The sequence below is a fragment of the Plecotus auritus genome (genome assembly GCF_963455305.1).
Source record: "Plecotus auritus genome assembly, chromosome: 6".
Taxonomy (NCBI): Eukaryota; Metazoa; Chordata; class Mammalia; order Chiroptera; family Vespertilionidae; genus Plecotus; species Plecotus auritus.
In genome coordinates this window covers 117,110,115-117,124,089 of record NC_137773.1, presented here as the reverse complement: position 1 = coordinate 117,124,089, position 13,975 = coordinate 117,110,115, and the positions used below count along the sequence as shown (strand labels likewise).

The 13,975-nt window shown below is 41.8% G+C and overlaps 1 protein-coding gene across 2 annotated transcripts in view; it reads left to right on the top strand.

Annotated features, from left to right (window-relative positions):
• Nucleotides 1-13,975, top strand: part of GXYLT2 (glucoside xylosyltransferase 2) — a 155,828-nt gene that overhangs the window by 59,935 nt on the left and 81,918 nt on the right. For both annotated transcript variants that reach the window (XM_080671933.1, XM_080671934.1), the window contains one exon: nucleotides 12,994-13,245. In XM_080671933.1, the coding sequence (XP_080528059.1) occupies nucleotides 12,994-13,245 (252 nt within the window). The remainder of the gene's footprint in view (nucleotides 1-12,993; nucleotides 13,246-13,975) is intronic.

Sequence of the window (13,975 nt, the reverse complement as noted above, 5' to 3'; positions counted from 1 at the left end):
GGAACAGATGTGGAGAGTATTAAATTAGCAAAGCTGTATAAGTAGCATGCCTATGTTATCTAGGTTCCCTTTACTTCTTCTGTTAATAATAATCAGATTATTACAATGTTAATCAAAAGTACCACAAACCCAATACAAGTGGAGGCTATCCTTGACTCATGCTATACACTGAGTGGCCAGATTAGTATGATCTCTGAACGCATAATAATCTGGCCACTCAGTGTGTGTGTGTGTGTGTGTGTGTGTGTGTGTGTGTGTGTGTGTGTGTGTGTATTAGAGGCCTGGTGCATGAATTCGTGCATGGTTGGGGTCCAGCCAGCCTGGTCAGGGGGAGGGGACATGGGCAGTTGGCTGGCCTGCCTGCTGGTTGAACTCCTGGTTGAGGGGACAATTTGCATATTAACCTTTTATTATATAGGATATACACTGAGTGGCCAGATTATTATGCGTTCAGAGATCGTAATAATCTGGCCACTCAGTGTAGACTTTCAAAGGTCCACCAACCCCACACAAGCAGCAGCTGGCCTTGCATATATTGTAACTCTTGCCAAACATCTTCAAACTCAACATATGTGGCAAATAGTCTCAACTTGCATTTTAACTTCCATCAAGTGGCTGTAAACCTAGCATAAGTGGTGGCCAGTCTTGGCCTATAGTGTGGTTCCAACTTAGCAGCACAGGCCCAGCATCAGTGGCAGTTGTCCTTAGCTCACGCTGTAGCACCCACCAAAGTGTCCCAAGACTGGCACAAGTGGTGGTCAGGTTCAGTTTGCTTCTTTAAGATGAGGAATCGGACACGGATATCCACCTTCACGACTTCTAGTCAATATAGTATCAGAGTCCCAGCCCCAGCAACCAGACAAGAAAAAAAAATGCATCCAAATTAGAAAGAAAGAAGTAACACTGTTATTATTTGCAGATGGCATGATACTACATATAGAAAAATCCTAGAGTCCACCAAAAAAAACAATTAGAATTAATGAATAAATTCAGTAAAGTAGCAGAATACAAAATTAATATTCAGAAATTGGTTGCATTTTTATACATCAACTATAGGCCCAGTGCATGAAAATCGTGCACTGCGGGGGGGTCCCTCAGTCTGGTCTGCGCCCACTTGCAGTCCGGGACCCCTCAGGGGATGTATGCCTGCTGGCTTAGGCCTGATCCCCGGGAGGATCGGGCCTAAGCTGGCAGTCAGACATCCCTCTTGCAGTCTGGGGCTCTTGCAGTCTGGGACCCCTTGCTCCTTAAGGCCTATCTGCAGCGGAAGCAGGAGAGGCTCCTGCCACCACCGCTGCACTCGCCAGCTGTGAGCCTGGCTTCTGGGCGTCTCTGGGCATCTCCTGTGGGAGTGCACTGACCACCAGGGGGCAGCTCCTTCATTGAGCGTCTGTCCTCTAGTGGTCAGTGCATGTCATAGCAACCAGTCATTCCACTGTTTGGTTGACTTGCATATTAGGGTTTTATTATATGGGACTAGAGGCCTGGTGCATGAAATCCATGCACGGGGGGCGGGGTGTGTCCCTCAGCCCAGCCTGCACCCTCTCCCATCTAGGACCCCTCAAGGGATGTCCGACTGCCCATTTAGGCCTACCAGGGATTGGGCCTAAATGGGCAGTCGGACATCCCTCTCACAATCCAGGACTGCTGGCTCTCAACTGCTCACCTGCCTGCCTTCCTGATTGCCCCTAACCGCTTCTGCCTGCCAGCCTGATCACCCCCTAACCACTCCCCTGCCAGCCTGATCAATACCTAACAGCTCCTCTGCCAGCCTGATTGCCCCTAAGTGCCCTCCCCTGCAAGCCTGGTCACCCCTAACTGCCCTCCCCAGAAGGCCTGGTCCCTCCCAACTGCCCTCCCCTGCAAGCCTGGTCCCCCCCAGCTGCTCTCCCCTGCAGGCCTGGGTCCCCCCCAACTGCTCTTCCCAGTAGGCCCAGTCACCCCCAACTTCCCTCCTCTGCTGGCCTGGTCACCCCTAACTGCCTTCCCCTGCAGGCTTGATCGCCCCCAACTGCTCTCCCTTGAAGGCCTGGTCCCCCCTAACTGCCCTCTCCTGCTGGCCATCTTGTGGCGGCCATCTTGTGTCCACATGGGGCAGCCATCTTGTGGGTTGGAGTGATGGTCAATTTGCATATTACTCTTTTATTAGATAGTATAATAAACTATCAGAAAAACTTAAAAATAATCATATTTGCGATTGCATAAAAAAAAAATAAAGTACCTAGGAATAAATTTAAATAAGGAAGTAAAAGACTTAGAAAACTATAAGACATTGAAGAAGACAAATAAATGGAAGGATATACTGTGCTCAGGGATAGGAAGAATTAATATCTTTAAAATACTCATACTACCCAAAGCAGTCTACAACTTCAATGGAATTTCTATCAAAATACCAATGGCTTTTTTCATAGAATTAGAAGAAATAATCCTAAAATTTATATGGAATGACAAAAGACCCAAATAACCATAGCAATCTTAAGAAAGAATGAAGTTGAAGGGATCACACTACCTGATATCAAACTATACTACTAGGTTATACTACTCAAAACAGCATGATACTGGTGTAAAAACAGATAGGAAGATCAATAAAACAGTAGAGAGCCTAGAAATAAGCCCATGCCTATATGGTCAATTAATCTATGACAAAGGAGGCAATAATATACAATGAGGTAAAGACAATCTATTCAATAAATGGTGTTTGAATAACTGGACAGATACATGCAAAAATGAATCTAGACCACTTTCTTACACCATATAAAAAAATCAAAATGGATTAAAAACATAAATGTAGCCCTGGCTGGTATGGCTCATTTGGTTAGAGCACCATCCTGTGGTGCACAAAAAGGGTCACAGGTTCGATTCTTAGTCAGGACACATACCCAGGTTACAGGTTTGATCCCCAGTCTGGGCATGTCCAGGAGGCAGCCAATCAATGTTTCTCTCTTATGTCAATGTCTCTCTCTCTCTCTCCCTCTCCCTCCCTCTTTCTCTAGAATCAATGAAAAACATATCCTCAGATGAGGATTTTAAAAAATAAATGTAAAACAAATCATAAAACAACTAGAAGAAAACATAGGCAGTAAACACTTCGACATAACTAATAGCAATATTTTTAGATATATCTCCTCAGACAAGGGACACACACAGAAAAAAAGTAAACAACTGGGACTTCATCAAACTAAGAAGTTTTGCACTGCAAAAGAAACCATCAACAAAACAAAAGGACAGCCCACTGAATGGGAGAAGGTATTTGCCAGTGATAGATCCCATAAAGGGTTACTATCCAACTATATAAGAAATTTTTGCAACTCAACACCAAATAACCTCAAACAATCCAATTAAAAAATGGGCAGAGAACCTGAATAGACATTTCTTTAAAGAGTACATGCAGATGGCTGATAGATATCTGAAAAAATGCGCAACGTTACTAATCATCATAGAAATGTAAAAACAAACAAACAAAAACAACCTTCACAATGAGACCTGTCGATCGTCAATAAATCAACATGCCCTGGCTAGTGTGGCCCAATTGTTCAGGCATCGTCCCATGCACTAAAAGGTTGTCAGTTCCATTTCTGGTCAAGGCACATATCCAGGTTGCATGCTTAATCCCTGGTGGGAGGCGTGCAGAAGACAGCCAATCAGTGTTTCACTCTCACATCAATGTTTCTCTCTAAAAGTCAATTAAAAATCTTTAAAAAGATTAATCAACAAACAAGTGCTGGCAAGGATATGGAGAAAGGGGAACCCTCATGCATGGTTGGTGGGATTATAAATTGGTGCAGCTACTATGAAGGTTCCTCAAAAATTAAAAATAGATCTATTAGCCTGGCCAGTGTGGCTCAGTGGTTGAGCATCGGCCTATGAACCAGGAAGTCATGGTTCAATTCCAAGTCATGGCACATACCCAGGTTGTGGGCACAATCCCCAGTATGGGGTATATAGGAGGCAGCCAATAAATTATTCTCTTTCATCATTGATGTGTCTATCTCTCTCTCCCTCTCCCTTCCTCTCTGAAATCAATAAAAACATATATTTAAAAGTAGATCTACCATATGACCCAGCAATTCCACTTCTGGGTATTTATCCAAAGAAATCCAAAACACTAATTCAAAAAGATATATGCACCCCTATGTTTATTGCAGCATTATTTACAACAGACAAGATATAGAAACAGCTTAAGTGTCCATTTATAATGAATGGGTAAAGAAGTGGTACATATATACAATGGAATATTATTCAGCCATAAAAAAGAATGAAATCTTGTCATTTGTAACAACATAGATGGACCTAGAAGGTCTTATGGTAAGAGAAATAAGTCAGACAAAGACAAATATATAATTTCACTTATATGTGTAATCTAAAAACCAAAACAAACAAAACAGAAACAGACTTATAGAGAATAAACTGCCATCTGGGAGGGGACTTCAAGAAGGAGTGAAAAAGGCAAAAGGGGTTAAGAAGCACAAGTTGCCTGTTATAAAAAACTATAGAGGCCCAGTGCACAAATTTGTGCATGGTTGGGGGTCCCGCGGAGTGGCCTGCAGGGATCGGGCCAAAACCCACGGTCCCATGCCACCTGCCACTCCTGACTGCTGCTCCCACTCATCCTGGCCCACTGTGCCTACAGCGGGCTTGCGTCCAGTCAGTCTCAATGGGGAGTGGCTTGAGCTGCCACAGTGGTGCTCACCAGCTGTGAGCCCTGTGTCTGGCGCCTGTCCTGAGGAGGGTGGAGGGGGGCTGAGATGTGATCAGCCCTCAGGGCAAATGGTGGGATGCCCTTGCTGGCCCAGGATCCAGATCTGTCCTGCTGACATTCACAGTGGTTGTCGGGAGCCACCTGGCGGCTGCTTTTATATCATTTATTCCTTGCAGAGCTTCTAGGGAGGGGAAGAGACCACAGTGCCCAAGGCCAGCTTCCAGGTGGCCGGTGGCACTGTCGGGATCATGCCAGTGGCACTGGTCCATTGGTGCATGGCCTGTTCTCCAGAGATTGGACCAGCAGGACTACTGAGGGAGTGAGGGGCTGCCGCTGGGTTGGTCAGCTGAGCAGCACTCCCACTATGGGAGCTCACTGCCCACCAGGGGGCAGCTCCTGTGTTGAGCTTCTGCCCCCTGGTGGTCCGTACACATCATAGCGACCAGTCAACCGGTTGTTCTGGTATTAGGTCATTCGGTCACTTAGACTTTAATATACACAGATAATGAACTCACAGAAAGAGAAACTAAAAAACAAATCCCATTTACCATTGCAACAAAAAAATTAAGATACCTAGGAATAAACTTAACTAAGGAGGTAAAAGAGCTGTACTTGGAAAATTGCAGGACTTTGAAAAAAGAGATAGAGGAAGATATAAACAAGTGGAAGAATATATCTTGTTCATGGATTGGTAGAATCAACATCATAAAAATGTCCATACTACCAAAGCAATCTAGAGATTCAATGCAATCCCCATTAAAATACCAACGGCATATTTCACAAATCTAGAACAAACTCTCCAAAAATTTATATGGAATAAAAAAACCCCTGGAATTGCCGCAGCAATCTTAAGAAAAAAGAACAATGTTGGAGGGATCACAATACCAGACATCAAGTTATTCTACAAAGCCACTGTTCTCAAAACAACATGGTATTGGCGCAAGAACAGACATATAGACCAATGGGACCAAACAGAGAACCCAGAAATCGACCCACACCAGTATGCTCAATTGATATCTGACAGAGGAGGCAAGAGCATATAATGGAGTCAAGATAGCCTCTTTAATAAATGGTGTTGGGAAAATTGGACAAATCCATGCCAAAATATGAAACTAGATCACCAACTTACACCATACACACAAAAAAAACCCCCCTCAAAATGGGTAAAAGACTTCAACATAAGACGGGAAACCATACAAATCTTAGAAGAACACATTGGCAGCGAAATATTAGCTATAGCTCGTAGCAATATGTTTACTGACACATCTCCTAGGACAATGAAAACTAAGGGGAAAATAAACAAATGGAACTACATCAAAAGAAAAAGTTTTTGCACAACAAAAGAAACCATCAACAAAACAAGAAAACCCACTGCATGGGAGAACATATTTGCCAATGTTATCTTTGATAAGGGTTTAATCTCCAAAATCTACAGAGAACTCATACAACTTAACAAAAGGAAAGTAAATAATCCAATCAAAAATGGGTAAAGGACCTAAATAGATACTTTTTGAAACTGGACATATGGAAAACCAAGAGACATATGAAAACATGCTCAAAGTCACTAATCATCCAAGAGATGCAAATCAAAACTACAATAATGTATCATCTCACACCTGTCAGAATGGCTATCAGCAACAAATCAACAAATGACAAGGCTGGTGAGGATATGGAGAAAAAGGAACCCTCATACACTGCTGGTGGGAATGCAGACTGGTGCAGCCACTGTGGAGAACAGTATGGAGTTTCCTCAAAAAATTAAAAATGGAACTCCCATTTGACCCAGTAATCCCACTCCTAGGAATATATCCCCAAAAAACCAGAAACACCAATCAGAAAAAAACATATGCATCCCTATGTTCATAGCAGCACAATTTACAATAGCTAAGATTTGGAAACAGCCTATTGCCCATCAGTGGATTACAAAGCTGTGGTATATCTACACAATGGGATACTATGCTGCTGTAAAAAAGAAAGAGCTGTTACCATTTGCAACAGCATGGATGGACCTGGAGAGCATTATGCTAAGCGAAATAAGACAGTCAGAAAAAGATAGTATCACATGATCCCACTCATTTGTGGACTATAATGAACAACATAAACTGATGAACAAAAACAGATCCAGAAACACAGATTCATTGAACAGACTGTCAAACCTCAGAGGGAAGGTGGGGATGGTGAGCATGGTGGGGGATGGGGGAGAGATAAGAGATCAACCAAAGTACTTGTGTGCATATAAGCATAACCAATGGACACAGACAATGGGGGGTGTGACAGCCAGGGCTGCGGGGGGGGGGGCGGGGGGGGGAGGGGGGGGGGGAAGGAGGGCGCGGTGCGCGCAAGCTGGGAGAGGACAATGGGGAGAGAGGACATATGTAATGCTTTCTACAATAAAGAATTTTTTTAAAAATGTAAAAATGCATGTATTCTTTGACTAAGGAATTACATTTTAATGAATTTATCCTAAAGATACACTCATATGTGTTTGAAATGAATTAATATGAGGAGGTTTTTCATTGTGACATTGTAATAAAAAAGCTTGAGAAACACCTAAGTGTTCTACAGTAGATAACTAGATAAATTTTGGTAGATCCACACAATGGAATACTGTACAGGAATAAAAAATAATAAATGAAATTTTTATTTGCTGATATAAAAAGTCCTTCTACATTTATTTTATTTTTTATTAAAAAAAATAAAACAAATGAGCCCGACCAGCGTGGCTCAGTGGTTGAGCATCAACTTATGCACTAGGAAGTCACAGTTGGATTCCTGGTCAGGGCACATGCCCAGGTTGTGGGCTCCATCCACAGTGTGGGGTGTGCAGGAAGCAGCCGATCAGTGATTCTCTCTCATCATTGATGTTTCTATCTCTCTCTTCCTTCCTCCCTGAAATCAGTAGAAATATATTTTAAAAATAAAACAAATGAGATGATAACATCGTGTATGCTATCATTTGTAGCATAAAAGAGGACTGTGCACTGGTAGGGTCCCTAGCGGCTGCCAGCTACCAGACGGGGCCTCCTTCCCTTCCCTTGGCCAGCCCCACCCCCTAGTCAAACTCCCAGACAACTGGTTGAGGGGACAATTTTCATACTACACTTTTATTACATAGGATGCACAAAAGGTCTCTGGCATAACTCTGAGCAATTCAATAATATTGGCTACCTCTGTGGAGGAGACCTGGTAACAGAAGGGCAAAGAAGAATAACTTGTCAGGAAATTTACTTGAATATACTTTTATTTTTTAACCATGTAAATATTTTCTAAATATTTACTAAGTTAAAAAGAAATGCCACACTATGTGATTAAAAATTTTCCTAAAAAGACATTCATTTTGCTGTTGTTTATAATAGTAAAAAAGAGGAGCAATCTGCATGTCATAATAGGATATTGGTGGAATGAAACTGTACACTATTTAAGATTGTTCAGATATTATATGTTTCTGGGCAACTTGTGTTTTTCTCTATTGATTAAAGGTATTGCCTGTAGCTTCATGATGGAATCCTTCAGACCATTTTAGTTTTCCTTTTCAAGACCTTCTTCAAGTGTGTCTGTTTTCTTCTTTTTTGTTTTAAAGAGGAATGGCAACAAATTTATTTTATTGAAGAAAGTAATAATAACAACAACAACAACAACAACAATAATGTAAGGCCAAGAAAAATTAAATTAATCAATCCCATTGACTTTGAATTTTTGGAGCAGATGTCTCATAACCCTTAATTGATTAAAACATCAGAGTTACATATTTTTATTCAGAATTTATTGGCTAATCAGCCATGATGAAAAATGTGTACTATTTCACATGAGTTGGAATAGTTTTCTCTCTGATTCAGTTTCTAAATTAGTTTTTTCACTGGAATACCATGCAGTCTCTTATTTTCTTAAACACATTCTAGGAAGTGACTTTATCTTTCTATAATTTATTAGCCAAAATCCAGTGATTATTAGCATTATTTGACACATGAATTTATTTATTTATTTTTTAAAATAAATCTTTATTGTTCAGATTATTACAGGTGTTCCTCTTTTTTTCCCCCTAGCTCCCCTCCACCTGATTCCCCACCCCACCCCATGCCCTTACCCCCCGCCACTGTCTTCATCCATAGGTGTAAGCTTTTTGTCCAGTCTCTTCCCGCACCCCTCACACCCCCTCCCCCCTGAGAATTGTCAGTCCACTCCCTTTCTATGTCCCTGATTCTATTATATTCACCAGTCCATTCTCTTCTTCAGATTTTTTAATTCACTTGATTTTTAGATTCATTTGTTGGTAGGTATGTATTTGATGTCATTTTGTTGTTCATAATTTTTATCTTTACCTTTTTCTTCTTCTTCCTCTTCTTAAAGAACACCCTTCAGCATTTCATGTAATCCTTGTTTGGTGGTGATGAACTCCTTTAGCTTTTTCTTGTCTGTGAAGCTCTTTATCTGACCTTCAATTCTGAATGATAGCTTTGCTGGGTAGAGTAATCTTGGTTGTAGGTTCTTGCTGTTCATCACTTTGAATATTTCTTGCTACTCCCTTCTGGCCTGCATAGTTTCTGCCGAGAAATCAGCTGACAGTCGTATGGGTGCTCCCTTGTAGGTAACTAACCGTTTTTTCTTGCTGCTTTCAAGATTCTCTCTTTGTCTTTTGCCCTTGGCATTTTAATTATGATGTGTCTTGGTGTGGTCCTCTTTGGATTCCTCTTGTATGGGGTTCTGTGTGCTTCCTGAACTTGTAAGTCTATTTCTTTCACCGGGTAGGGAAAGTTTTCTGTCATTATTTCTTCTAATAGGTTTTCAATATTTTGCTCTTTCTCTTCTCTGGCACCGCAAAAATTCGGATGTTGGTACGCTTAAAGTTGTCCCAGAGGCTCCTTACACTATCTTCATATTTTTGGATTTTTTCTTTTTGTTTTTCTGGTTGGGTGTTTTTTGTTTCCTCATATTTCAGATCTTTAGTTTGAATCTTGGGCTACGTTGATCTACAGTTGAGTTTCTGTATATTCTTTATTTCATACAGTGTATGCTGAATTTTTGACTGGTCCTTTTCCATTTTTTTGGCATTCTCATTAAGGTCCTTGAAGGTCTCACTAAGCTCCTCGGAGGTCTCATCAAGTTTCTCGGCGGTTTTTAGAAGATTCTTGAGTAACCTTATAAATGTGGTTCTGAACTCTATGTCGTCCATTAGTTTGCTTTCCTCCATTTCTCTCATTTGTGACATGTTTCTTTGTCTCTGCATTTTGTTGCTTCCTTGTGTTGATGGAGTGGCTTTGTGTGGTAGGTGACCTATAGGGGCCAGTAGCTCAGCCTCCCCAATCACCTGAGGTGGACGCCTTTGGTACACCCCTTTGTGGGCTGAGTGCAAAGTCTTGGTATAGTTAAGCCTTGATTGCTGTTGGTACACTGGGAGGAATTGACCTCCAGGCCAATTGGCTGTGAGGACCCGCTGTGTCTATAATAGAAGAACTGCTGCGCTGGAGACACGCTTATGGTGCAGGACTTGTTTCAGTGGGGCTTTGGTGCTCACTGAGTCTGCCTCTTGAATGTATCACTTATGGATGTGAGGAGTTGAAATCTGGTGTCTCACACTGACCACTAGGTACACTGGCTTCTGGATCTCCAATGGGGTGCAGGTCAGCTACTGTCTGAGGCCACCCAGCAGGAGCTACAGCAAGAACTACCGTTTTCTCCTCTTTGCTTGGAGTTTGGAGGTTTTGGAGCTGTCAGACCCGGGCTGCAAGTTTGCTAGGTTAAGCTGCGATAGGGCAGGCCATTCATATGCTAAAGCCGCTGCTTGGAGCTTGGGTGGGTTCGTAGATTGTGCAGGGCGGGGTCTCAGGGCGTCACTAGGCTAGGGCGTGGCAAACAGCGATGGCTGCCAGTAAGCCACATCCCGCGCCCCAGCACAATAAACAATTGTTCCTGCGTGCAGCCCTGCAAGCAAGCCTCCCTCACTTTCCGACCCCACGGCAGACAGTCCAGCTTCTCCCCGTAGGAGTTTGGGTCCCCTGCGTCTCCCCAGAAACAAGTTCGGAGTAATCGGGAGCTTATCTCCCTTCGGGTTGAAAACAGCAGCGCTCCCAGTCACCTGTTGCCAGCCCGATTCACGCGTCTCCGTACCTCAGCTTTTCAGCGCTTGTGCACCCCTCAATGCTGTTTGCTCTTTCCTTCTAGTTGTAGAACTTCCACTCAGCCAGCTTTCCTGTGGTTCTGGGTGATAGACGTTTTGTCTTTTAGTTGTAGTTTTGAAATTGTTGTGCGAGGCAGCAGTTTAGGTGTTTACCTACGCCGCCATCTTGGATCTCACTCTGACACATGAATTTAAATAGAGGACTTTTCTGTGTTTTATTGTTCTTTTTCAATAAAATACATTGGCAGGATGTTGAATCCTTGGGATGGGTCTTGGACATACAAGACATCATAATTGTATTTACATGTGACACCTAATTAGTATTATAACATGAGTTTACTATACCTTTGTAGAGCCTGCCTTTCCTCCACAACACTCTGTAGTTGTGCTTAAAAAAAAAAAAAAGGTGTTTACCTTTCCCTGGAAAAATAGAGAAAAAAAGAAAGGCTAGTGTGTTTTTTAAGTTTGTGTACTCAATTAAAGCATCTATCCTAATTGTGAATTATTGAAATGGATGTCAAAATAATCTTTTATGAAATGGTAGATGACAATTATTTTTCATTTTATTAGTTTGTAAAATCTATTCCTCTAGTCGATGAGAAAGATAAATCCTGTGGCCAATCAAGTGAGCTCTCAAATTATTCAAGAACGAAACCTCTGTGGCATGTCACTAGCACCTGCTCCTCGGTATTAAATATTGGGGATCCCAATGAAGCATCGCCTTTTGTCAGCTTGTCATAACTAAAGGCTCTTCATAGCCCAGACTGGTGGCTTAATTAGCAGAAACTTATTTTTTTAGGGTTCAGGAGCCTGGAAGCCTGAAGTCTGGTGCCAGTATGGATGAGTTCTGGAGAGCCCCATTTTGCTTACAGAAGGCTGCCTTCTCCTTGTGTTGTCACATGGTGAAGAGAGGACAAGCTCTCTGGTAAGGGTTGAACTTTCAAAGGAATGAAAACAGCAGCAAATTACTGTGGCTTGGTTTTTTCCATCCTCCAATAAGGCCGCTTCTCTTTTTCTCTTAGCTTTTTTCTTGGAACAGTTAGATCTCTGGTGTCTCTTAACCTCATCTAATCCTAATGCCCGCCTGCGTCCCATCTCCAAGGTCCATCACATTGGGGGAGGGAGTTGGGGCTTTAATATGTGAATTTTGGAAAGACACAGGCATCCTATCTGTAACAAGGGCTGTGATGGTATTAGGATGATGTTAAGCCAGGGATCCAGGAGGATTCAAATCCTTCTTTGGTTTAATCTACCACTAAATTTGGGGAACAACAGCAAAGCAAGGCAGATTACATGGTTACTAATGAAAGCTTTGTAGTCTAGAGCCCCAGTGCAAAACTCTGGTAAGATAAGCAGTTAGCAAAGGAGAACTCATTTACTAAGTGTTTTGCTTGAATGACCTGCAACAGCGGGTAACAGCTCATAGCCCATGAGCCAAGAGCGGCTTTTACATTTCACTTGGTTGAAAATTCAAAAGAAGATTTTGTGAGATTTGAAAATTATATGAAATTCAAATTTCATATAATGTGTTATTAGAATAAATTATATGGTTTTATTAGAATACAGCCATGCTCATTTATTTATACATTGTCAATGGATGCTTTCATGCTGCAAGAGCCTAAAATATTTACTCTCTGGCCCTTTAGAGAAAAAGTTTGCCTATTCCCAAGTCTAAATCTTGGCTCAAAATAGATTTCAAAAAGATGCAGAGCCATACCCATCAACACTAGAAACAAATGGATCTGGGGACAGAACATTTACTCCAAAGCATGGTGTGAGCTGGTTTCAAGACTGTCCGCTTCAAGTTGTGCAATGCCAGACCCAACTCTTCCAAGAAGAGAAAACAGATGGCCTTATGGGAGGATGGAAGAAGACAGAGTCACAGTAATTTGCTGATGTTTTCATTCCTTTGAAAATTCAGCCTTTACCAAATGGAATAGTGGGCCCTGAAATTGGACCAATGTAGATCAAGATTTATCTTCCTTTGAGTCTTTACCCCTTAATTGATACTTAACCATTCAAGTCAAAGGAGATGGAGGTATGGGAGCTAAGAGAGGTACCCTTTCTAAAACTCAACATTAATCAATGAAAATCGGTGGCATTATTGAAATCAGGCCACTTCCTTTGTTCCTGACTTGTTTTTGTTTCCTCCCTCCTTCCCTTCCCTGTCACACACAAGGTGATTTTAAAGGACGTGGACTCGCTCCTCTACGTGGACACTGACGTCCTCTTTCTGAGACCTATCGAGGACATCTGGAAGCTCCTATGGCAGTTTAACTCCACCCAGCTTGCCGCCATGGCCCCTGAGCATGAAATCTCCAAGATCGGCTGGTACAGCCGCTTTGCTCAGCACCCTTTTTATGGCTCTGCAGGAGTTAATTCAGGAGTCATGCTAATGAATTTAACTCGTATAAGAAGCACCCAGTTCAAGGTAAGGAAGTATTTTATATTTCCTTGTTTAAAATTTGGAATTTTGTCTTTTCCGGAGAGTCAGTGTGCTGATTTGGAAATAGACAGGTAGGGATGGAAGGAGCCACGGAATGGTGTTTGGAGAATTTTGGGATATTTGTCTGCTCAGGAAAAGCCCAGGGGGTTATTGAATATAAAGCTTCAGCGGAGTTTCCATTCAGGACTATTGCGCTGCATTTCTGAGTCCTGTCATGTTTGGACTCTTGAGTGTATCCAGTGCTTCAAAAACCTTGGGGACAGTCCTTGGAATTGCCATAGGGTTATTTACCTACGTACACAGATATTTGTACACGGCTGTACCTGGCCTCATTTTTTATCCCAGCAAATAACGGGAATGCTCCTAACGGAACATAAATAGGGAACTAGTCAAAAATTATCCTCCTATTAAAAAGAATTAGGTAAATCTATAAGTAAGATAAATAAACAATATTAAGTGAAAAAATTAAAATAGAACAAAGCATAATATTGTAGGGTATAATCCCTTGTATGCCTTAGAAATTTCCAGAAAAATACCTAAGAGACTTAATTGTTAATTGTGGATACTTTTAGGGAAAGTGGAAATGGGAATTGTAGAAGGATGGAGGAAGAGGACTTTTACTGTATTTTACATCTTTGTAGGCTATTTCAATATTTAGTCTGTGAATGTGTTGCTTTTATTTTTTAAATTAAATTCTTATTTTAATACAAGAAAA